Consider the following 25,083-nt stretch of genomic DNA (forward strand, 5'->3'; position numbering starts at 1 on the left):
TTTCGCAAATTTAATTTAAATTTAACCTAAATTACTGGATAGAGCTAAGCAAGTTAACATACCGGGTGTGGCCTGTAACACGAGCAAATAATTAAAACATAGATTGTACTCCTCAAACGGTGATAATTTTGTTCAACAACTTTTAAAAATTATGAAGTATTTAGACTTCCTATTTTTCATACAAAATAAATATTATCTTCAATGGACGCCATCGCCATGCCATATCATTTGTGATTGACGTTGCAAGTCATGGCTTAAACATAGCAAAATTCGCAATACATTGCGTCTTAGAATAAACTTTAAAGTGTATTAAAAAACAAACCACAAGCTATTTTTAAAAGTCGCTGAACAAATGTTGGTCAGTATGAGGAGTACAGCCTACAGTTTAATTTTTTGCTCTTATTACAGGCCACACCCGGTATAATTTTAATTATTAAAATGTTGACCTGTTAGTTAGCTTAATAATAATTAAATAAGCTGCATGGTCATTTCGATTATGACTTTAAAAAACGGCGAATTATCATCTCTTATCTTTTTGGTGAGCTTCTGATTCTGATATTTCAGCTCAATGGCAAATCTCATTTTCACGGATTGACAGTCGTGCTGCTGCTTTTATTCTTTGTCTACCTAAAGAAAGGAAGCATATCAAGAGGAATTCCGTACATTGAACCGCCTGTTTCTATCTCTATCGCTCGCGAGTAATTATATTGCCGTCTCGTTCTATAACTAAGGCCTACTGTCCACGGAAGCGTAGTTGCATAGACGTTGCTGCTCCGTGGACAGAGTTGTGCGGTTTTGTATGTAGGCTGTAAGCAAGCATACACCAAGCGTACAATGACGAATACGTATCTATGCAGCTACGCTTCCGTGGACAGTAGGCCTAAGAGCTGGTAAAAACATAATCACGAACAAAGTACTAAGTGTACCGTATTATTAATATTTATGTACGTTCACGTTATTAGAGACACGATACGCGATGCATATTGTGATGCAAACGAACAGGTTTAGCGACAATATGTGTCATTTTCAACCAAAAGGATACTTATTATCGGTCATCAATAACGCGCTATTTCCGTATAGCTTCAATTTGAAATCACTCTTACCGACAACCGACAAAGTGGTTCCTTTTGGTTGAACGTCACATATGCCAATCAAGCCCCGTTTGGAACTGGCGACCCGGAAAGTATCCAACCCATGGCCGCATATCTAATTGAGCTGTTTTGTCAGATTGTGTTGTAGAATTCGCTACTAGCATTTCAATCCAATGCTCATTCAAGATAGGCATTAAGTCTGTTTTTACAATTTTCTAGCTTACTTTTGAATCTAAAATCTAGACCGTGAATCGTGAAGTTATTAAATTTTAATTTTTCATTAACTAGGCCAATTATTATCTTTTCGGCGATTATTCCGGTTTCAAAAAGTAATTTGGATTGGAGCTAGAGCTCCATTCTAAGCGGAATAAATACGAAATCGAATTTGGAACAAATTTTCCGTTAAGTTGCAGAAATACCATATGTTTTCGTAACGTAATGGAAGGTTCTTTAAGGAAATAACGGTGAAATTGCGCTTATTATATAAAGAATAGGGAACTCTATCTATTCACCAAATGTTATCGAAATCTGACGAAAATAAAATATTGAAAGGCTGTTTTTTTTTTAAAGCGACACAGAAAATACCTATACAGTCTGGGAAAACTGTCGAACTTTTCACCTGCCTTCCTCTTACATTTCGAGAAATACAGCCCAATGACAGAGAGATATACGGAAGGACAACGGAAGCTTAGTAATAGTGTCCTGTTAGCTTTCAAGGGCCTGTTAACGTTCTTTGTCTGAACGATGTGGACAAAGAGCGAATACTGGCACCTACGAGTACATATCGTAATTCCATTATCATTAGGATTTTGCTACTTTATTCAATAATAGGTAGAAAGTTACAAACGGCTCGCGACGTAAGCTGACGATATATCAATATGTAAACTAAAACTACATAGATAACTCTGAACGATGACTAGAATAGTTTTCTGAAACTGGAACGCTAACTCGTTGAACTATTCGCACATTAAGCTCGTAAATAGCGTACAATCAAGTGGAAAAATATCAAAATTATGTCCCATAGCCCTTGTCAGCGAATTATGAACTATGGGACATATTTTTGAGTAAGTTGTATGCATTCATGTTTTTGAAGTGAAAACTTCTTTAGCGGCGCTGGGCACTTTTTGAGGGGGGGAAAAAATGATAAACTCGAGACAGCGTAAGGCGATCACGTGACCGTAAGGTTTAGATGGCCACTCCTTTAGATGGCATTTAAATCAATAAAGAAAAATTCAATGACATTACATGAAAAAGGTTCTAATCCTGTACGGGTTGAAATACGAGGATCTCACAGTTACATTCTAACTTTATATCACTCAAATATAATTCAATAAAGCTACATCTTGATGAAATCGCTAATAAAAGTGAACTCTAGTACACCTGGTGAATAAAACTCAAAATATCATGACCAAATATATTTAGATGCGAGGTCTGCAAGGTAATTTGACAATTTCTATTCGAATTTTAAACAATTAACACTACAAATTTGAATTTCGAATTTTATTCAAGCTCACTGGCCAGTAATTTCGGAACTAAGGTTTTTCAATAGAAAGGAGGATGGGTCAATTATACAAAGTGCTGCAGACATTTTGGACTAGTCATTGAGTTTTCACTTCTGTCGGCACTCCCGGAGTGCAACCCGTTGTTTTATTTTCACTTGAATGTACATTTAAAGGTGAAGCTGCAACAGAACGGCAGAGAACAAAGTGACCAAACTTAATAGTTTGTTCGTGAACTAAATTGCTTTGTGAGAATCATTGATGTGTTTTCTTGGAACTTCGGGTCCTGGGTAAGGGACTTAAGATTAAGAGCTGTTAGTCATTATTTATTAGGTACTGCAAATTGAAGATCATTATTAAGACGCCTCTAAAAACTTCCAAAGAGTAATATGGCGCCTAAAGAGATCTAGTTTAGACTCGAACGGTCATTGCTTACTCGTACGAGTATATAACGTAACCGTATTAAGTAATCTTTGTTTTCTGTCTGATGTATGGGATTTTGTGTACACACGCCTACAGTATATCGTATATCAGACGAATACTATGTAGGTAGGTATTTAATTTAAGACCTTCTTATTATTAAAACATGATTTGGAGAAAATGATCTGCAGATAATATAAGAGAACGGATCCCGTTTAGTGAAGGACGGCAAGTAGAAAAGCAGATCCTGGAGAAAGGCGGTAAGTATAACACTTGGCAGAAGTACTCACTTTTGACTGTGACATTAATCCTATCAAGGAAGGTGGTGTCATTTTCGACGCCGCACTCGTACACGCCTGCGTACTCCACGCCGACGTTCAGCAGCACCAAGCTTCCGTCCGTCTGCAACAAACGAAACAAAACGTGAGCAAATACGTGACTGAACACTAGGGACTCTAGAGAATTAACTCAACTACAGTAGCCGCAATACCAACTGGCGACTGAGGTCAAAATGCCATCTTCTTCACTCTTAGTTAGTCTTTTAAGAGCGTTATGACCTCAGTCGCCAATTGATATTGCGGTGAGTAGGTAATATAGAAGGAGTTCCTTCTTTTGTAATAGTAATAGTACCTACGCATGATGCGTTGGCAATGGTTGCAGTAACGTACCTAAGTGTTGGAAAAGTATGATGTGCTTCTGGTTTTATAGATATTTGGTATCTTCAAAATTACCACGATTTCGAAGTTACCCCGATGAACCTTAAAATAAATGTCCAATGTTGTAGACGTTTATAAATAACGCCATAAATAGCTGCCGTGAAAAGTAAACTGAACTTAATTTGGCACTATCTTCAGATTCCCAATCTAAACAAGGCCGAAGATTTAATTGAATGATCTGAATTCACGAGCACATTCGAGATATCCATTTGGATAATCCTTATCGAATCCATCTAGATCGAATCCGGAGTATCTGTGCGAAGATGTGATATGTACCTAAGTACCTATCTATCACATCACAGAGAATAATTCAAACGTCCCAATATTGGGACAGTTGGGAGTAGGTAGCTAATAAAGAATAATAATTATTGCTATAAAAGGAATTAGTTCCGACGCTGAATTCGATGATGATACGTGACAGTGTGATAATAACAGTGTCCGTCCCTTTTTACGCGTGGTGTAAAAACTATAGTTTTCATACATAGCTGTCAAATGACAACACTTATTTAATAAATCCGTAAGTTTAAAAAGCCTCATTTGACCATTTGAAGTGCATGGGAAAGGTTTATTGATTGCACAACAATAAACTATTAACTACCGACACAGAATAAATAATAGTACTAGGTATACAGAAGACTCACTCCTAACAAAACGCGTCTGTTACGATCAGCACAGATATGGCCGCTAGGTGGCGACAGCGCCACGCGCGGCTTATGGCAAACCCCAAAATTGGGGCCGAACGGATGTACTTTTAGCTACCTGTAGCAATGCGACGTATTCGCGGAGTGAGCCACGCCTGTTACCGACCAACTCTCGATATTTCCGGGCGACATTTCACCACGTCTCGCATTGTGCTAAACTGAAAGAGAAGGATTATTGTCGCGTGACGAACTCGGAAACGCGCAGCTATTGTGCCCTTTTCAAATGCGGAAACCTCAGGCGAGGGGATGTCGGATTGTGTCGCCAGCGGCCATCATTCTTTTAAACATATCGACAGATTTTTATCGATGTCGATAATTTTGTTTGTTCGAAGGGTACCAAATTGAATTTAACAAGGATTAAAATACTGTTCAGGTTTAGGAAGGCATAAAAAAAATGCTAGTTCTTTAAGTGTACGAAATATGATAGGAATAATGCAGTATTTACTGATAACATAACTAAAATCATTTATAGACGATCCAAGCAAAGCAATATCTAATAATTACCTCTCTTTTTCTGTACCTACCTATTAATTAGAAAATAAGTACTTGCTTCAGACCGGCGTTTTTCAAGGGAACAAACACAATGATTAAGACCCTTCGCGATCACGATCATCCACGCACGCAACTTTTATATTAACGCAGGTCACGACCTCGATGCACATGTTGCACATGCGCTACAAATGATCTAGATCCTTATTATCTTAATAACATGCTCCGTAAACGCATCATGGCTTGTAAACATGCTAAAGAAAATATGCTTCGTGAATTTGAGTAAAATTTTATAGGATTTTCGGAGTACTGGCAGGCGTGGCTCACTCCGCGATTTCGTCGCTTTGCTACAGGTAGCTAAAAGTACATCCGTTCGACCCCAATTTTGGAGTTTGCCATAAGCCGCGCGTGGCGCTGTCGCCACCTAGCGGCCATATCTGTGCTGATCGTGACAGACGCGTTTTGTTAGAGAGTAAGTCTTCTGTACCTAGTACTATTATTTATTCCGTTTGCAAACATTAAAATTCGAAATTATGCATCATTATTTTAGAAGATAAAAGGGCCCCACAGATTACCAGTTCGCCGGACGATATCAGTCTGTCAGTTGTTCGGAGCTGTCAAATTTTGAGTTTGACAGTGAGGCCGATATCGTCCGGCGACCTGGTAATCAGTGGGCCCCTTAAAATCTCATAGGTACGTGGCAGATGTGGTTGGACAGTCAACAACAGAAGTTGCTAAGCGGGCGAGGTGTTAAAAAACGGCGAGTCGGACTCTCCCATCGAGGGTTCCGTACTTTTTAGTATTTGTTGTTATAGCGGCAACAGAAATACATCATCTGTGAAAATTTCAACTGTCTAGCTATCACGGTTCGTGAGATACAGCCCGGTGACAGATGGACGGACGGACAGCGGAGTCTTAGTAATAGGGTCCCGTTTTACCCTTTGGGTACGGAACCCTAAAAATTCCCTTGACACGCTCTTATTCTCTGAACCTTCATCTGTCTAAGCACAGATCAGTGCGCACGAATTAAAATCCTTTGTTTAATACAATAGGTTTAAATTCGTTCTCACTGATTAGTGCTTAGGCCTTAGACATATGAAGGGTAGGGTTTGCAATCCGGTCCGGCGGATCCGGTAATCCGGCCGGATCCGGCACTTTTTATAAGCTACCGGATCCGGACCGGATCCGGGAAAATAGAAAAAATGACCGCACGCAGCACTCACTGCGCGTTTTAGGTGAGATAAAGGCGACGGATAGAAGAAAGAAGTTAAACACAATAAAGAACGAATGAAAAAATCTAAATTTAGTAAAATAAGAAGATACAGTAGAGTCCGGTTATAACGACGCCCAAGGGACCGCTGATATTACGTCGTACTAACCGGACGTCGTACAAAACAACTGCCAGTTTTAATATATTTTTTTAATCGAAATTAATTACAACACTTTGTATTTATTAATACTTATGCGACAATCAAAGAAAAAAAGAAAACATTTCTTTTAAAATATTTTTTTACGTTAGTATTACTACACCTTGTCAAAATGGAGAGACTTGTGTGTTTAGTTAGAAGAAGCCACTTTTCAAGGTACGCGTAAAATAAAAAGTCGTAATTCTTGGGGATCTAATCAAGATGAAGTTGTTTTATCACACAGTTCATATGGCCACCTCCTGTGTCCATCATCTAAGGTACCTACCAAAATATTGCATTGTTACCCAACTTACATAATTATGTATGTAAAGTTTAAGCTCAATTGAATAAGAAGAATTGGGTTTTATTTAGTTTGCAAGTTTACGAAAAGTCACATCTTGCTCCGTATAGGCAAAAGGGGGAGGGGAGTTGGGTGCGCGGGACGGAGTAAGCTTCCTACCAATAATTTATTTGTAAAAACTACGTCGCTCGTCGTTGTAGCCGGACTTGACGGACGGATTTTGTGTCAATTTCCGTCGTTAAAAGCGGTCGGTCGTTATAAGCGGAGTCGTAATAAACGGTTGTACTCTCATAGTAGCTTGTACTAAAACCAAACAAGTGCCTATACTTACGTCGCTATAAGCGGTTGGTTGTTATATGCGAAGTCGTACTAACCGGACTCTACTGTATATTATTTGATATGACGATGATTGAGAACAGAAGAGAATTTCCTCTTCTTTCATGTTGGTGGCACGAATCGGCACGATACGACGGTTACTTAAATAATTAGAAGTAAAAATTAAAGGATGGAGATGTCATGGAAGGCATTTGGAACGACCGGTCTGACCTAGTGGGTAGTGAACATTCAGCGACCCTGCCTATGAAGCCGATGGTCCTGGGTTTGAATACTGGTAAGGGCATTTATTTGTGTGATGAACACAGATATTTGTTCCTGTGTCATGGGTGTTTTCTATGCATATTTATAGGCATGTATTTATCAATATATTATACGTATATATATCGCCGCCTAGTAGTATGTACTACCTAAAGCTAGCTAGTACCCATATTACAAGCTTTACTTGGTTTGGGGCTACGAGTAGGTCGATCTGTATAAGATTGTCCCTAAATATTTATTCATGAATTATTTATTTATTTGCGATTTAGGCTATAGAACTATTTTCACGGATAAAAAATGAAAGCAAGATAATATTGGAGCGCATTTCATACAATTTTGGTTAGAAGTAAAATAGCTTGTTACTAGAACGGATGTCAGCGTTACAAATAATTCCATCAAAGAACAGTTACGAAAACTTGTCCTTTCAAGGAGTTCCATTTCCCATCCCATAATTATCCCATTAACAGGCTTTGGAATCTAATAATTTTATTGTAAACGTAAGCAGAATGTGCATGGTTGAATATAATAAAATTAATATATGACTTAAATTTCAAATAGTACTTATTTATTTTTATTTTGAGATTGACTATGTGACACTTTTTAATACATAGTTTTATTTTATTGTTAAAAAGTTATTTCTTATTAACTTCAAATTGTTGTTTTATGAATAAATTTGTAAAAATACCCTTTATTTCTCATATAACGCATAAAACTTGAAAAATATGTAATTTAATTAACTTTGATATCCTTATACCTAACCGGATCCGGTCGGATTGAAGCCAAAATCCGGCCGGATCCGGCCGGATTGAAAATCAATCCGGTATGCAATCCCTAATGAAGGGTTAACAATAAAGTCGCGTCAAGATCATTTTGAACACCTGGTCCGCTTAGCAGCTTCTGCTGCTGACTGTATGCGATCTCGGTTGATTTTTATAGCGCAGCCGGCGCTGTACATAAGTAATGGCGGCGGTAAACACATATGAGCATCGTGCAGCTAAGATTACGTCGGGAGAATATAAATCTTTCTCTTCCTAGATTAAGTTAGGATTTATAGCGAACTATAATGGGCAAATATTGCTAGGTAAGGCGTTGTACGACGAAACAGAAAGAATTTGTATTTATCAACAAACTTTCAAAAATAACATCACCTGGGCATTTCGGTTGTTTACAAGTTTTACTACACATATCGATTGTAAGAAATGTAAATATACATTTCTAAGCACACACACAGAGACAGAGAGAGAGAGAGAGGGACAAGTACTCGGGGTTGTATTATTATTTGTTTGCCCCTCTTGCTGTAGAGAGCTGTAGATTTTTGATATTTTCAATTGTACTAATTGACAGTTCGTAAACCTTATTACAAAAGGCATAAGGTCCACCGATTGACAGTTAAAAATGCTGCTGTTTGTACACTAAATCATCATTCCTAATCCAAAAGCACTTAAAGCAAGATATTTATTAAACATTATCTTCTTTTTATTGCCCCGCGGTCGCATTTCCTTTCCCTGTGCTGAGTAAGGATCGCCATTTTTTCGACATCTATGAATTTCGCGTTTTTGCTTCTCGCCCGGTTTAACTTGGGACCGATAAATTAGAAAAGTGACGACAAAAAACCTAAGGTGCATTGGGGTCAGAGCGGTCACTAGAGCGGGACACTTTCGAAATTGGCAAATACTTATTAACTAACCGCCTTATTAATAAAACTTTACGGACCTGATTTAGTTAAATGTTTTATCCCTTATTTACAAATACATAAGTCAAAATGACTGATAAAGACAAACGATTATTATTTTATTTTATTTAATTATTAGCTAAATGAGGTTTGTAGCGCGTTTATGAATAAGGGGGTTATTAAACTGTACAAGCCTCAACTAATTAATTTATATAATTATGTTTTATCCCTTTCTTAGGGCCACTCCACATTTAGCGTCTTTCGAGCGTCGGCGTCTGGTCAGCGCTATGGAAAATGTCGTCGCTGCGCAGTTGCGTCGACGTTGCGTCGAGCAGCGGCCATAGAGTTGTAAACGCCGACGCTCGAAAGACGCTAAATGTGGGGTGGCCCTTAGTAAAACAAACAAAGATTAATAGCTAATTGAGGCTTGTAGCGCGTTTATGAATAACACCATGGAAAGCTAATTATTTCAATAGCAAAAGGTCCCAGACCTCACAAATCTTACAATATCTTCAGTTAACATTTTATCAAATAAATACATTTCATCTTTCTGAGACCTTTTCCTGGTTAAAAATAATAATTGAACGACGGAAAACGCTTGAAAGAGTTCGGATATACCTTGCCCTTTTCCAAGTGGCCAAGAGCCCTTAAAAATACCTAAATGTATCCCCAGGGGAAGCTCCGGTGACAGGCGCCCTTATGACGAAATCACGCTCGGAGATAAGAGGTTAACAAATGGCAGAATGATTACTTTTTTGGACCTTTGGGAATGAATGGGAAATGGGAATGTACATATGTTTTGTGGTTAGCTATTGAATTATGCTTGAATGGATGTTCGAGTCGGGGATTTCGAGTTTTGAGCAAGGCGGATTGAATTGCAAGGTAAAATGTGTTCCGGTGTAAAAGGAAACTTTCACTTCGTAGTTATAAGTAAGATATTGTAACATTTGTAACCAGCGGGCGTATGATTGACACTGTTATCCACGTCTTAAAGCAATGTCACTTTTAACACCATGTGATTACTGATTAACATAGACAGACGATTTTATCATCACGGTGCTGTCACGTTGATAATGGGGTCTAACTATGTCGGCGTAAAATATTTTGATATTCAGGAATGTAAAACTAAAACAACTAGCAGCCTATAATAAGCAGTTAGCCTCTTTTTAGTACGTATACCAAAAGCCCATGTTCCAGATTCTTGTTACAATCACTATTTGATTTTTTAAATGATACCCAACAACGTTGTGAGTAGGTATAAACAACTACACTCTTAACTTTCAATCGGTGGACCTTATGCCTTTTCTAGTAAGTTTTACCGATGGACAGTAAAGAAAGTGAGATGTTACAAAGTAGAGGACCAGAGCAGGAGGAATAATATCGGTATTGCAACCACGATATAGCCACATATAAAAGTATTTAAGTGACATTTGACTGACCTTACCCCGTCAACATACTATTCGCACATTATGGCTATACCTATATCGTACGTTATGATTATGCTGGCTATATTACCTATATCACGAGTAACAATGGCCCGCACGGCGCGGCTCGGCGTGGCGTGGCGAATATGACAAAGTGTATTAATAGCGCAAAACCGATACGTGCATGATACGCCTACGTCTACGTCATACCGTGGCAGTACGTGCTGCTAATGAAGCACGGATTTCCACGGGCGTGCTAGGAGTGAGGCTTGAATATGAGCTAGGTTTAATTCATAATTATATATTGCATGAAAGTGAGTACGCAATATTTCTTAAATCTAAAACTACAACTAAATTAATTTAGCTATAACTATAAAATAGCAAATTAACAAATAACTAATAACTAGTAGTTTAGGTAAGTAAATATTCTTTACTAGCCCGGCGACATCGTCTGCGTGCCATGGTGAAGTTTAAATCAGTGTTATGATAATGATTGACAAAAACTGTCCTATGTGTTTCCCCGGGCCTCAAAACCTATTTCCATAAGCAACTTCATTTAAATCGGTTCAGTTATTAAGCGTGAAGAGGTTACGAAAGACAGACAGTTACTTTCGCATTTATAATATTATTAAGTTTAAGACAGTTTAAGCCGGATTTACAATCTTTTCGATGTAATTTCTGTTGAGTCCCTCCCAGCAAATACGTGGAGAATACAGAGTCCAGTAAAGCCAAGTCCGCCTCGTCTGTGTGGATCCTACAAACAGCAACACGCCCGACTGTACATCGGTGGACCTTATTACAAAAGGCATAAGGTCCACCGATGTACAGATAACACTGTTAACAGTGTGCGCGATGGTACACCCAGCCGTACAACTGAATGGACACTTAATGAATCCATTCCTGCAATTTTGCAGCTCTTGTACAATGCTTTGTCCTTTTTTGTCCTCTATAGATGTATATGTCGGCGGCCGATCGTAAAACGCGACACGTAGGCATATCCTGAAACGTGAAAATCTTTGACTCGTTCCCTGAGTCGACGGAGCCCCGCTACGCGGGGCTCCTATTTCTGGGCAGTTTGCCCTTCGGGCATCTGAAGCAACCTAACGAACCTATCCTACCTATATATTGGTTTAATGTGACTATCGTCAAAACATTACACAAGGACATTACGATCTGCCTGATCTTACGATCGGCCGCCGACATATATAAAATAACCACCAGCGTAGGTGTCATAATATAAGTTAGGGTGGTATTCCACCTGTCCAATTTCTTTGTCCAATGTCATTGCGTCTCACTCTCTCATTAAGCAAAATGTGAGATGCAATACACATTGAACAAAGAAATTCGACTGATGGAATACTGACACACAACACTGTTTATAGAGTAAACACGAGGGGATAGTCGACAAATTGGTTTGGCTAGCCGATCGCTTTATTATTATGCTGCACACGTCCTGACTGAAATATTGCAATAATGGGAACAATTCGATCAAATTGTAACTACTTTTTAAACTAATACCTTCCCTATTCGAACTTTAAGATACGTCAATTAAGAGTGCTATTACATTTCGGGGTTGAGCGAGTTTAGGTATTTTACGCGCTGCGGCAGGCCGTGCGAGCTCAGTATTCCGATCCCTTCTACCACATTCGCACTACAATGATGGATTAAACATTCTTGATCCTTCGTGAAGCATATTGAAATCAACCATAACAACACTAACTGTACTTAACTTATAAAGTCCTAAAACTGTTATTTGGTAAGTACGAAAATACTAAATGCAGTGCAAATGTACATAGGGGCTGTTCATAAATTACGTCATCTATTTTTGACCCCCCCATCCCTCAAATCATCCAAAAATCATGCTTCGGATGACTCTGTTTCCTCCTACGTCATGCTACCATCATCCGATGTCCAGACCCCCCCCCCCCCCCCCTCCTCCCATTTGAAACGACGTAATTTATGAATAGCCCCATACTCGTACTTATGAACGTATATTACTCGAAAGAAATTATAGGTACTCAATTATTTACAAGAAACAAGTTACAAGAAACTGAAGATACACAGGGTCTGATGATGGAGCTGGAAGGTGGCCACGGGTACCAGTCTATCATGTAACTAAACCACTTCGTGTTTGGGCTCGTTTGATTCGTCTCAACAAGATCTTTGACACTGAAGATACACAGGGTCTGATGATGGAGCTGGAAGGTGGCCACGGGTACCAGTCTCTCATGTAACTAAACAATTTCGTGTTTGGGCTCGTTTGATTCGTCTCAACAAGATCTTTGACACAAGACAGTACTCAGGGTCTGATGATGGAGCTGGAAGGTGGTCACCATTACCAATCAACCATACAACTAAACCACATCGTGTTTAGGCTCGTTTTATTCATCTCAACAAGATCTTTGTCCGTTTTTTTTAGCATTAGAAAGAACTTCGCAGAAGTAAGCTTGTGGTTCCAAATCCGGCACTATTAGCGGTAATAATTTGAAGTAAATTATATGTATTGACCATGCTTCATTAGATAATTCAATCATTATTAACAATTAAAGAGCCTGATAAAAACTGCATGCTTGCTTCTGTAGAGTTCTTTCTAATGCTAAAAAAAACGAACTATATATAGGTGATACTCAGAGTCTGATGATGGAGCTGGAAGTTGGTTACCGGTACCAATCAACCATGCAACTAAACCACTTCATATTTAGGCTCGTTTGACTAGTCTCAACAAGATCTTCCACATTCCGGCTCCATCATCAGACCCTGAGTACTATCTTGTGTCAAAGATCTTGTTGAGATGAATCAAACGAGCCCAAACACGAAGTGGTTTACTTGCATGGTTGATTGGTACCGGTGACCACCTTCCGGCTCCATCATCAGACCCTGAGTACTATCTTGTGTCAAAGATCTTGTTGAGACGAATTAAACGAGCCCAAACACGAAATGGTTTAGTTGCATGGTTGATTAGTACCGGTGACCACATTCCGGCTCCATCATCAGACCCTGAGTACTATCTTGTGTCAAAGATCTTGTTGAGACGAATAAAACGAGCCTAAACACGAAGTGGTTTAGTTGCATGGTTGATTGGTACCGGTGACCACCTTCCGGCTCCATCATCAGACCCTGAGTACTATCTTGAGTCAAATAAATACATATAGAATGTCAGGTCGTTTCAAATATTTTTAATCCTGTCCGGTAGTTTATTAAACTGTACCATTATAAATTATAATACTATAAAAACAGTGCTAGGATCAAAGTCTCTCGTTGCGGTTTACACGCACACAGTATAGCGTTTTACACGGCGCCCGCCGCACACAATGATAAAAAACCTCGTCGTCGCCGTTGAAAATGTGCGGAGCCGACCGACACACGTCCTGCCTGTACAAGCTCTGCCGCGGCACTGAGCTGGCGAGCGCGCGTCATCGGTAATATAGAGTAGTTTTCAAAAAATTGCCAAAAAATTATAGTAGAATTTCATAAACACTAATGTATACCAACAGTACGAGGGTTGCACTGAAAATGTCGGGAATAGAGAATACTGTCGCATCTAGACAGTCAATCTTTATTTTAATGCATACTTAATCTCAAACTGACCACGCATATAAATTTTCTTTTGAAAGTAATCATTCTGTAATGCACACGGCTCATAATCCCAAAGTCCTTTTTGTATGGCGATTTTGGAGCCTTAGTGGTTTTGTATGAAATTCGTGGAGTAGCCAACGGAATTGAAGTTTTTTTTACATATATATATATATATAATATTTTTTTACTGTTGTCATATGAATATTTAGGAATGTCGAAATCTGCCGATATGCAACTTTTTTGGCAGTCTTTTTAATTAACAGCACAAATGCGATTTTAATTTTTGACGTCGCTTTGGAATGACATGCTTCTTTAAGATCATCTATGGGATAAAATGAAAGTGACTTTCATATTTAATTTTAACCGCAAACGAGCGTACGATGAACTCTAGTTCATAAAAAAATAACAGAAGCCCATTGTAACTTTTATTTGTTCGCTGAGGGCATATTGAAAACCGTTTAAAAATTTGATCGGAAAAATCACTTTGCCAAAAATTCAAATAATGTTCGACATACAATTTTCAAATTGCCAGTAATTCTTAAATACAAATGACAACCAAATGAAATATACCTTAAAAGTTTTATAAAGAGTTACATTTTTATAAATTATATGCCTCTTTCTATTATGTTATTTCTAAGTGTCCCATTCCCGAATATTTCAGTGCGACCCTCGTATAAGCAAACGTTGCAGATTGCTTGAGTATGAAAATGACTTCGATATTAAGTAGATTTTCGTAGAAATTGACACTTGTTTCGGAGAGAAAATTGAGTTCGTTTTACTTTGATTTTCTCTTTCTCAAAGGTATGTAGGAAAAATATCGTTTGATATGCCTAAAGTACAGGGTATTAGTAATACAAAATAGCCAGGTTTAGCAGAGTAAACTTCTGAACATTTCCAAATAAGAGCTTGCCGTTCAGTGCTTCACGCGGTTTTTCGGAAACGACCATCAGAAAAAAATTCATTACTAATTTAATAAGTCCTTTTTCTACTATTTACAACGATATTTAAAAAGATAAGAAGACGCTTTTACTGGAACAAGTACTCATTGTTTCTAATAATCAGCACAAAGTCCTGAATTTCGTCGACTAGTATCATCAATTTTGCATTATTTCGACTTTTCTTGTAAGAGCGCTCTTAATAGATCTAGAAACGATACGGATTAGATGTGTCAGTGCCCAGTGACGTTTTTGTTTGAAGAACGTCACATTTGACACAGACATATCTAATCCATATCGTTAGATTTATTTACTGACGTATCTTAAAGTTAAAATTGGGTCGTGCGTCGCTACGAAGTGCTACGCCGTAGGTCCGTAGCCCGTAGCAAGTAAATGTGTAAAAGAAAATCGTGCTATGCGTGCGCCGCATGTGAGCCATATGTTACCTATAAATAACTAGAAAGTATGTAAGTATATTATTTAATGTCGCAGTATTGGACATACGCCAGTGTGAAGATATTTTATGGCTCCTCTACACGATGGCCCAGCGCCGGCCACTCCAAGGGACGCATTTATGCGTCAGAGGGAGCAAGTGATATTGCCATCTCATTCTACCGCATGGCTGCGTCCCTTGGAGTGGCCGGCGTTGGCCCATCGTGTAGAGGAGCCATTAAGTGAATCTTCGAAGCACAAATTCCGTATTAAATCGTCCTCCGACACATGAAATGATCACACGTAACGTATGCACCGTTTATCTCTTCCACCGTCTTCCCGTCATAAATCCACCCACACGTCCTGATCCTGTAAGATGATACACATAACTTTGATCCAGCTACGTGAGGAGCTAATAATATATTTTGATTCAAGGTACGAGTATGCACGTGTTTCGGTTTATAGTTGAAACAGAATAGCTAGTGAATGTACCTCTGAGGGCCTCGTGCGTCTCGAAAACACTTAATAATTTTTTTTTGGATTATAGAATTTATTTTTGTTTATTTATTTAAATATGAAACAAACGGTAATACAAAAAAATATTGTTACAGTTTCTTCTCTTGATCTAGCTAGACCTAAAGTTTCCATTTTTGTTAAACATATATTTATTTAGAAGCACGAAAAAGTACCTATCTTGGCTTAGGTTCAGCTGATTAGTAAGAGGTTACACTGAATATGCGAAATCAGTTACACATAAAACTCAATGAAACTAATGACATTGATCATATCTTGTATTCGTTGCACAGTCAGCATTTAAAAATTGTAAGCGAGCGAGGTGCTCACGTTGAGCGAAAAATAGATATTATTTAATCAAAGATAATTTTGACGCTCACTAGGCACGTCTGCTGCTGACTGTATCTTTATACCCGTCTAAAAAAACTTGATGTGATGATTTAAGTAAGTAATGGTTAGAAAATAAATTGCATGGCATTGGCAATAATAAAATCCAGTTCAAGATAAAAATTATAAAAAAAAATTACAGCTTGGCAAAAAAAGAGTAGAAATTAAAAAGTGGCAACACTGTAGTGTCGTCCCGTTTATACTTATATAAATTGGTTTGAAAGGGACGACGACGATGTGCGGATTTTTAAGCGTTTCGGACATTTTGCTACAACAGCTTTCAGGTGGATATTGGGTTGTATGTAGGTAGCGACCTTGCCGCTCGTGTGTATTCCCACGCGATGCGAGTCGAGATCGTGAGTAGGTAGGTAACTAGAATAATGTGAACTCATGCCTCGAAAAATTGTATGAAGGCATTGAAGCCTCGTAGTGCTTAATCGATCTTGCATCGACGATTTTTTAGGGTTCCGTACCCAAAGGGTAAAACGGGACCCTATTACTAAGACTCCGCTGTCCGTCCGTCCGTCCGTCCGTCCGTCCGTCTGTCACCAGGCTGTATCTCACGAACCGTGATAGCTAGACAGTTGAAATTTTCACAGATGATGTATTTCTGTTGCCGCTATAACAACAAATACTAAAAAAACAGAATAAAATAAAGATTTAAGTGGGGCTCCCATACAACAAACGTGATCGCCTGAAGTTAAGCAACGTCGGGCGGGGTCAGTAGCAGTACTTGGATGGGTGACCGTTTTTTTTGCCTTTTTTTGCATTATGGTACGGAACCCTTCGTGCGCGAGTCAGACTCGCACTTGCCCGGTTTTTAAACGTTCATTTCGCACAGGCTCTTGTGCTACAATAGCTTTATTTTATTTTATTCATTTTAGGGATAACAAACAGCTATACAATACAGTGTTACATTTAGTAGTAGAATTAAAATTAACTTAATGCATAACCAACGACATTATCCACGGATTACAACAAAATTATGCAATGGTTGGCACAAAAAAATTGTCTCTTATAGTCTCTAATTTTCCTTTTCTGCTCTATTTGGATTGCCCTTTTACCCTGTATACTGTAATAGGAGATTTCCCTTATGCTAGCCCTCCTGAGCCTTGGACTATCAGTACTACGCGGTTAGAACGGCACCACAGAGCCTTGGGCAACGATCGATATAAAACGGCTCTTTACGGCGAAAACTTTGTCGAACTGTTGTGTACAGCAGACGGATTTTGATACTCTTATGATAGATGGTTTATTCGTTGGAGATGATGAATCTAATCAGTGAAGAATACAAATGTTACTGAAACTTTGTTTCTTACCAATAGGGATGATGACACATGTTGAATTTTATAACCAATTCTAGTAAAATAGATAGCAAATGAGCAATTTATCACAATAATGTGGAAAATAAATTAATATATGGAAATAATACAAAAACCTAGGACCTGAAAGTTTCAAAATTTAAGTTTTTTTTAACTTACAAAAAGGAAATAAGTAAGGATTCGATTCGATAAAATATTGTATAGCAACTACATATATGCATAAACGCAATATTTCACCGACAAAAACGCAATTTTCATGTTTTGTCCATACTTCAAGATGGACTCTCAGTGACCGTGACGTCACGTTCACTTATCGTTTTGTTAGGAGCGTTTCGCGAGTGAAGTACGACTGTCGGACTTTGACTTATTCTGACTTTTGTATTGCTTTAATGCAATGGGTCCCATATAGACTTTTGACACAAAACAGATAGGTACAGAAATCAATCTACATACAAAGTGCGCTCGAGCAACGCACACATAGACACGGCTCACGGACACGATATGTCGGACCGGTTGGGACCACTGCGAGCGCGAGTGCCATCAGCTTGAGACACGCGTCTGTGAACTTTTTTGTGCAATAATGGAGAAACAAAAAAAAAAGTTATTATAACTGTACAGTGGACGGTTGTTTAAATTCAACATTAAACGGTGAATTGTCGTTTTTTAAGCTACCAGTGGTTTCAGAGAGAATGCGAATGCGAATTTATTACATTGTACGTGAGAATGCGAATTTATTACACTTTAAAATATAATAATCGTGCATTTCGCCAATCTCGAAATCATCGCAAGATATCTTCTGTGGCAAATTTGTAATAATTGTAATATAACAATGACATTAAAATTAAAATACCTATTTGGGTTATTAATGTTATTATTAATTTATATTTCCATTCTTCCCGTTTCATTCTCAATAATAAATCAAACAACTAGATACGAGATACGATACGATAGATACGAGTGCCACTACCACGATAGTTTTTTGTGCATAAGGGCTCATTTAGACGATGCGAGTACTCGCATGCGAGTTTCATTACATTGCGGTTTTTGATCGGTCGGTTGAATTGGACTTAACCAACAGTCCGCAATGTAGCTAAAATCGCATACGACTTCGCGCGCCGTCTAAATCAGCCTTATGCCATAGTTCGCAACCCTAGAGCGACCGCCGAGCGTAGGTATGAAAAGTAAAGTACATACATGTGATTGACTTCTGTACCTACCTGTTTTGTGCTTTTGATCATAAAAACAAACCTGATCGATTTATACCATAAATGAAAATTAGTCATCAGCCTATTGATTACGTTTAAGCGATTATTGTTGTTGTCATTCGTTATTCACAATATTACCTGATTGAAGAAAGCAAATAAGGATTAATTATAATTTTTAAGAAAAAAAAAACCGACTTCCATGGGGGCCGATGAAAGATTATTGTAGATGGTACACTATGAAGAAAAGGAGGTAAAACCACCCACTTTTTTACTAGCATTTCGCTTCTGTATAATGGCTCCTCTTCACGATGGGCCAACGCCGGCCACTCCAAGGGACGCAGCCATGCACTATCACTTGCTCCCTCTAACGCATAAATGCGTCCCTTGGAGTGGCCGGCGCTGGCCCATCGTGAAGAGGAGCCATGAGGGTCGTAGTTCTAGCCTAACCTAACCCACTCCTCAGATAGCAGTTCGGTTCTGTGCGGATCGCAGTTCGAACCTAATCAAACCCACTTTTCAAGTAGCATTTCGTTTCTGTAAGGCTCGCAGTTCTAACCTAACCTAATCCTTGTTCGGTTCTGTGAGGATCGCAGTTCAAACCTAACCTAACCCACTTAATGGCGCATGCCGTGCGGTGTACGGGGGTTTAAGCGGGAGGGGCTAGTAAGATTGGCATCATCGTACTTTATACCTACATTAATTTTATGGTAGGTAACTAGGTAATCATAGTTGTTTATTTAGTTAAGGTATCATAGCGGTTTTCTGGGTCAAGGTCCGGGTCCGAGTCCGGGTCCGAGTCCGGGTCCGGGTCCGAGTCCGGGTCAGAGTCCGGTTCCGAGTCCGGGTCCGAATCCGGATCCGAGTCCAGGTCCGGGTCCGAACCGGATCCGGGTCCGAACCGGATCCGGGTATGAGTCCGAGTCCGGGTCCCAGTCCAAGTCAAAATCGAAATTCGTAATCACCAAACGTGTACCATGCGTCATTGAAGAGTTCTGTTCTGGTCATCATCAGCAGTTCCACTTCATCAAATGCGACAGTTTTTAATGTAAATGCTTGATTTTATGATGAAAATACAAAAAAATCTATACGTATGCCATTAATATTTGAGGACTCGATTCCTTATGGATCCCATCATCAGAACTCGAGCTTGACAAAAATGTGGCTTAAAAACTTAACTTGCTTAACGAACATAACGAAAAGGAAAAATCACCAAACGTGAACTATGCGTCGTTTAAGAGTTCTGTTCTGATCATCATCAGCAGTTCCACTTCATCAAATGCAACAGTTTTTAATGAAAATGCTTGATTTTCTGATGTAAATACAAAAATCTCTATACGCATGCCTTTAAGATTTGAGGAGTTCCCTTGATTCCTCATGGATCCCATCATCAGAACTCGAGCTTGACAAAAATGTGGCTTAAAAACTTAACTTGCTTAACAAACATAACGACGAGGACAAATCGCCAACCGTGAACTATGCGTCGTTGAAGAGTTCTGTTCTGATCATCATCAGCAGTTCCACTTCATCAAATGCAACAGTTAATGAAAATGCTTGATTTTCTGATGTAAATACAAAAATCTCTATACGCATGCCTTTAAGATTTGAGGAGTTCCCTTGATTCCTCATGGATCCCATCATCAGAACTCGAGCTTGACAAAAATGTGGCTTAAAAATTTAACTTGCTTAACAAACATAACGAAGAGGACAAATCGCCAACCGTGAACTATGCGTCGTTAAAGAGTTCCGTTCTGATCATCATCAGCAGTTCCACTTCATCAAATGTCACTTTTTTGGATGTATATGCTTGATTCGTTGATAAAAAACCAAAAATCACTATGTGTATGCCTTTAAGATTTGAGGAGTTCCCTCGATTCCTCATGGATCCCATCATCAGAACTGGATTTTGACAAAAACGGGACCAATCTGTATGCATATACATTCAATCAAAAAAACAATTTTCAAAATCGGTCCAGTAATGACGGAGTTATGGAGTAACAAACATAAAAAAAAATAAAAAAAAACATACAACCGAATTGATAACCTCCTTCTTTGAGTTTTGGAAGTCGGTTAAAAATAATAAACGGGCACGAATTAACGAAGGAGGATGGCAGCGACTCTGCCCAGAACAATTATTCGAACAGACTTTTTTTCATAATTCTTTGTAGGTAGGTTTGGGTTACCTAAAAAAAAAGCAACACATTCATGTTAGTAAACCCTACAAGTATTTTATAATTTGAGCCGATTAAACTTTAAAATTACTTTTAGAAAATAACACGAATATTCCGTATTACCAACCACAACATTTCCCACGCTTAAAATCAGTGGTAACTGAAAACAGCTTACGATTTATTAGATATCTATTACGAAAGAGGAGCTACCGCCTCTTACAAGCGATCGATCTCCAAAATAAGCGTAGCGTAGCTGTTATCAATCAAGAGTTACAAATCAATATTTACACAAGTTCAAGATATACGCCGCTTCTCGCTTTCTAAAAGTAAGTGTGCCGGAAAAGACATAAGTCTTACGCCTAAACAGCCGAGAAGTAGGCGTCACATGTGACATATAGCCTGGAAACTGCGCCTTATACATCACTGACGAGGTGACTGAAATATGGCCTCCGCAACCCATGGTTACGGCCCAATTCGAACTTATCAAATGTGACGTATCAAATGTGACGTTTCTTCAAACAAAAACGTCACTTTTGACACTGACACATCTAATCCATATCGTTTCTAGATCTATTAATTGACGTATCTTAAAGTTCGAATCGGGCAGTTAAACAGATATGCAAACAAACATTTTCTGGAAATACGACTGTCTTGATTTATATTCACGAAATATTAAGGAAAAACGAAATGGCCGTGCGGCTTAAGCTCTTGAAGGAAATGAGATGGAATGAAAGCTCTGAAAATACATTGTACAGACGTAATTTTGTCATCTTTGTCTTTCCTTTGCCATTAGGTTTGTTTGGGTAAAAATACTAGAGTACAGTTTATATACCTATTACTGTAATGGGGCCCACTGATTAACAGTCCGCCGGACGGTATCGGCCTGTCAGTTAGAACAAAATTTTGACAGTTCCGAACAACTGACAGCCCGATACCGTCCGGCGGACTGTTAATCAGTGGGCCCCTTAAGACATCCGCAGAAAAATTTAATTGGAATGAAAATAAAATTCGTATAACTGTTTTGTACATTTCGGCGCTCGTAAAACTAATCTAATCAATAGTTTAATAGTCATTAAAAAGTTCCAATGAAACTAAAAGACTGGGCGCGACGTCGTAAACAGTTTACAGCCCACAGTTAAACCAGACGACGAAATATAAATAAAAGTTTACGATTCTACGTAAGTCACAGAAGGTAGCGATACTATATTATAATATAACTCTTTCGCTTGAAGGGCTAAAATGCTTTCGAATATTCAGTGGTTCAAGGCTTCGAAATTCTCAACAGAGTCACGTAAAATTTAGTAAACAGGCTCGATAATTATATACATTTATGGACGATTTCGATCAAAGAAATTTTTCAAAATGGCGGAGTCATAGGGTTCGCGATTACTACAGCTCACAGAGCCACATGATTAAACCTATTAAGTAAATATAAACCAATGCCAAACCAATGACTGCAAGTGTACAGTCATCTCTACAGTTAACTCGAAAAATTGTATCCAGTTCATTCCATGTTCAACGTACTGTGCCCCGTTTTGACACTGCAATTTTGTTTAACGCAAGTCACGCAACACTCAACTGACTGACGGAATTAGACCAATCAAAACTGCGTTTTATCGGTGTCAGCTGCATTAAACGAAACTTGTGACGATTGTGACGATTACGTGTTGTTGTCACGAATCTTGTGGTCACATAACACTATATAATAATAGTCGTAAGTCGGCCAAGCCATTTTTAGGGTTCCGTACCCAAAGGGTAAAACGGGACCCTATTACTAAGACTTCGCTGTCCGTCCGTCCGTCCGTCTGTCACCAGGCTGTATCTCACGAACCGTGATAGCTAGACAGTTGAAATTTTCACAGATGATGTATTTCTGTTGCCGCTATAACAACAAATACTAAAAACAGAATAAAATAAAGATTTAAATGGGGCTCCCATACAACAAACGTGATTTTTGACCAAAGTTAAGCAACGTCGGGAGTGGTCAGTACTTGGATGGGTGACCGTTTTTTTTTGCTTTTTTTTTTTTTGCATTATGGTACGGAACCCTTCGTGCGCGAGTCCGACTCGCACTTGCCCGGTTTTTTTAAACTATTGTTTAGGGTTAGTTAAAAGTCAGGGCTAGGGGATTGCATATAAAACATATTTATATACATATCTATAGAACAGAGGTACAAAGGCGAACTTATCGACATAAGCGAATCGCTGGCGCTTCTAACTTGTAGATAAAAGAAAACATACTAAGCGAATATGAGTCAGGCCCAAGTCTGGGGCGTTTCTCCCCCGATCGGGAAATTCTATGCACCCTTCGCATGTTCGTGACTCATTGGTGACCGTGCATATTATGTGCAAGGGAAAATGAAACTTAAAGCAATCGGCCTTTATGTCACACAGTGCTTTCTTTGTAATGAAAGTTAATAATGTCGCAGCGACGGTAAGTTTCATTTTGCTTTGAACCGTCATATTTTAAGTCGGGTTTAAGGATTGGAGTTTAGATTGTGGCAGACGATTTATTTGACTTTAATAACGGGAGTATAGTGTAGTGAAATATATTTTTACTAATAAAGGTTTCTACTTCATAATCTGTAAATTAAATTAAGAAAAATATAAATTCAGATATGACTATACCTAGGGAACGAGCAGTCATGCCTATCCCAATTCGTGCTTCCGTGTTTTCATGGTAAAGTTCTTATCTTTAGGATAAAAAAGAGATATTCAAGGGTCTTATGTATAAAAAGAACTCGCAGTCAAGTACAGTATATTATGCGAATAGGCCTCGGCCTTGGTAAGTGGAGATTTCAATCAGAATAACAGGCTGGAAAGGGCGTCGTAATCTCGTTGCGAGGGCAACACTCCCTCTCGCCCGGAACCCGGGATTAACACTCATTAGCGGCTGCTTTGAAACGGCGGTTTAGGCATTCACCAGTTTGTGCTTACGTTTGTTCATTGATAAAATTAATAGTACGGGACGCTGTTACAATAAATGGGGGAATATTAAGGTCATGTAAACAAAGCAAAACAAGTTTTCTTTAGTGCTTAAGAAAGTTAAGGATAATTGAGTCTAGTCTCTTATTGTATGTAACTTTTCTTTCACAAACTTTTGGTTATAGAAAAAACTGACTAGAACCTGTATGGCTCATTTCTTCAGGTCAAAACCTTTCTCCAACTCATAGCGGTCTTAATTTGCCAGCCCAAAAACGACCTAGACGTATTAAATTTAGGATTGAATATCCGAAATCACATCGGTGAGCGTGAAGTTAACATGTTGAATCAATTCATACTGTAATCTGTTTGTTATTCTCATTTGTTTCCAGCCGAACAAAACACTTAGCTGCATGCTGAATCGCTGATTGCATACAAACGCGTCACGGGACTAATTGGGAACAATGGCCGCTAAAAGCCCGGCCCGCTCTAATGGACCGCTTTGTGTCATTGTAACATATACCGCAGATAATGTACGCTTCCAATATTTACAGTCGCTTGCAGAGTTATTGTCGCTTATACGTCCACGTACGTTCCCTGCGACGACATATTGCAGTTTTCCCGTTGTAAACCGAACATGGTCGAACAGTGAGTGTTTCGTGGCCACTCTCTCCAGTGTGCTTGCACCACAGCACAGCACCGCAAACCATGGTGCATCTGTTGATAGCAAGTCATCATCATCTGAGGCATTACAGCCACGGGTGGGCTAAGGCCTGGTCAAGCAAGTCTCTCCAGTCCGATCTGTTTGTGGCCTTCCTTCTCCAACTTTTCACTCCTAAGGTCCTGATGTCCTGGAATACCCCATCCAACCATCTGAGCTTGTGGGCCTGCCTTTACCTCTACGGCCCTCCGGTCGGCGTTCTAGAAGGCGCTTGGGTACTCTGTTGATAGCAAGTACTCCTGCTCAAATCTGACCTGAGCGACGGGACGGTCAGGGCTGTCAGCACCGCTGCTTTCTGGGCATCCACTATTTAAGGGAACCTCGACACGAAAGAAGAACGAAGATGTTTTACGAAGACATATGTCGTAACTGTCAACAGCCACTGCAGCCTCCCCTGCTTTGTCATGACGGTGCAAAACCTCTCCTACGGCCGATGCAATTGCAACAGCTAAAAACTTTAAAGTATCCATTCGTCTATAATTGAAATTTTAAATTTCAAGTAATATTACTCTAGCTTGATCAAAAATTCAACACCCACTCGCGGTAGCGATCATAATACATCAGAAGCGTGACAATCAAACCGCCGACA

The 25,083-nt window shown here is 39.0% G+C and overlaps 1 protein-coding gene across 1 annotated transcript in view; it reads right to left on the minus strand.

The window, feature by feature from the left end:
• Positions 1-25,083, minus strand: part of LOC134669977 (cell adhesion molecule DSCAML1) — a 57,526-nt gene that overhangs the window by 22,748 nt on the left and 9,695 nt on the right. The window contains exon 3 of the mRNA XM_063527622.1: positions 3,301-3,412. Within this exon, the coding sequence (XP_063383692.1) occupies positions 3,301-3,412 (112 nt within the window). The remainder of the gene's footprint in view (positions 1-3,300; positions 3,413-25,083) is intronic.

This window comes from Cydia fagiglandana, chromosome 13, assembly GCF_963556715.1.
Source record: "Cydia fagiglandana chromosome 13, ilCydFagi1.1, whole genome shotgun sequence".
Taxonomy (NCBI): Eukaryota; Metazoa; Arthropoda; class Insecta; order Lepidoptera; family Tortricidae; genus Cydia; species Cydia fagiglandana.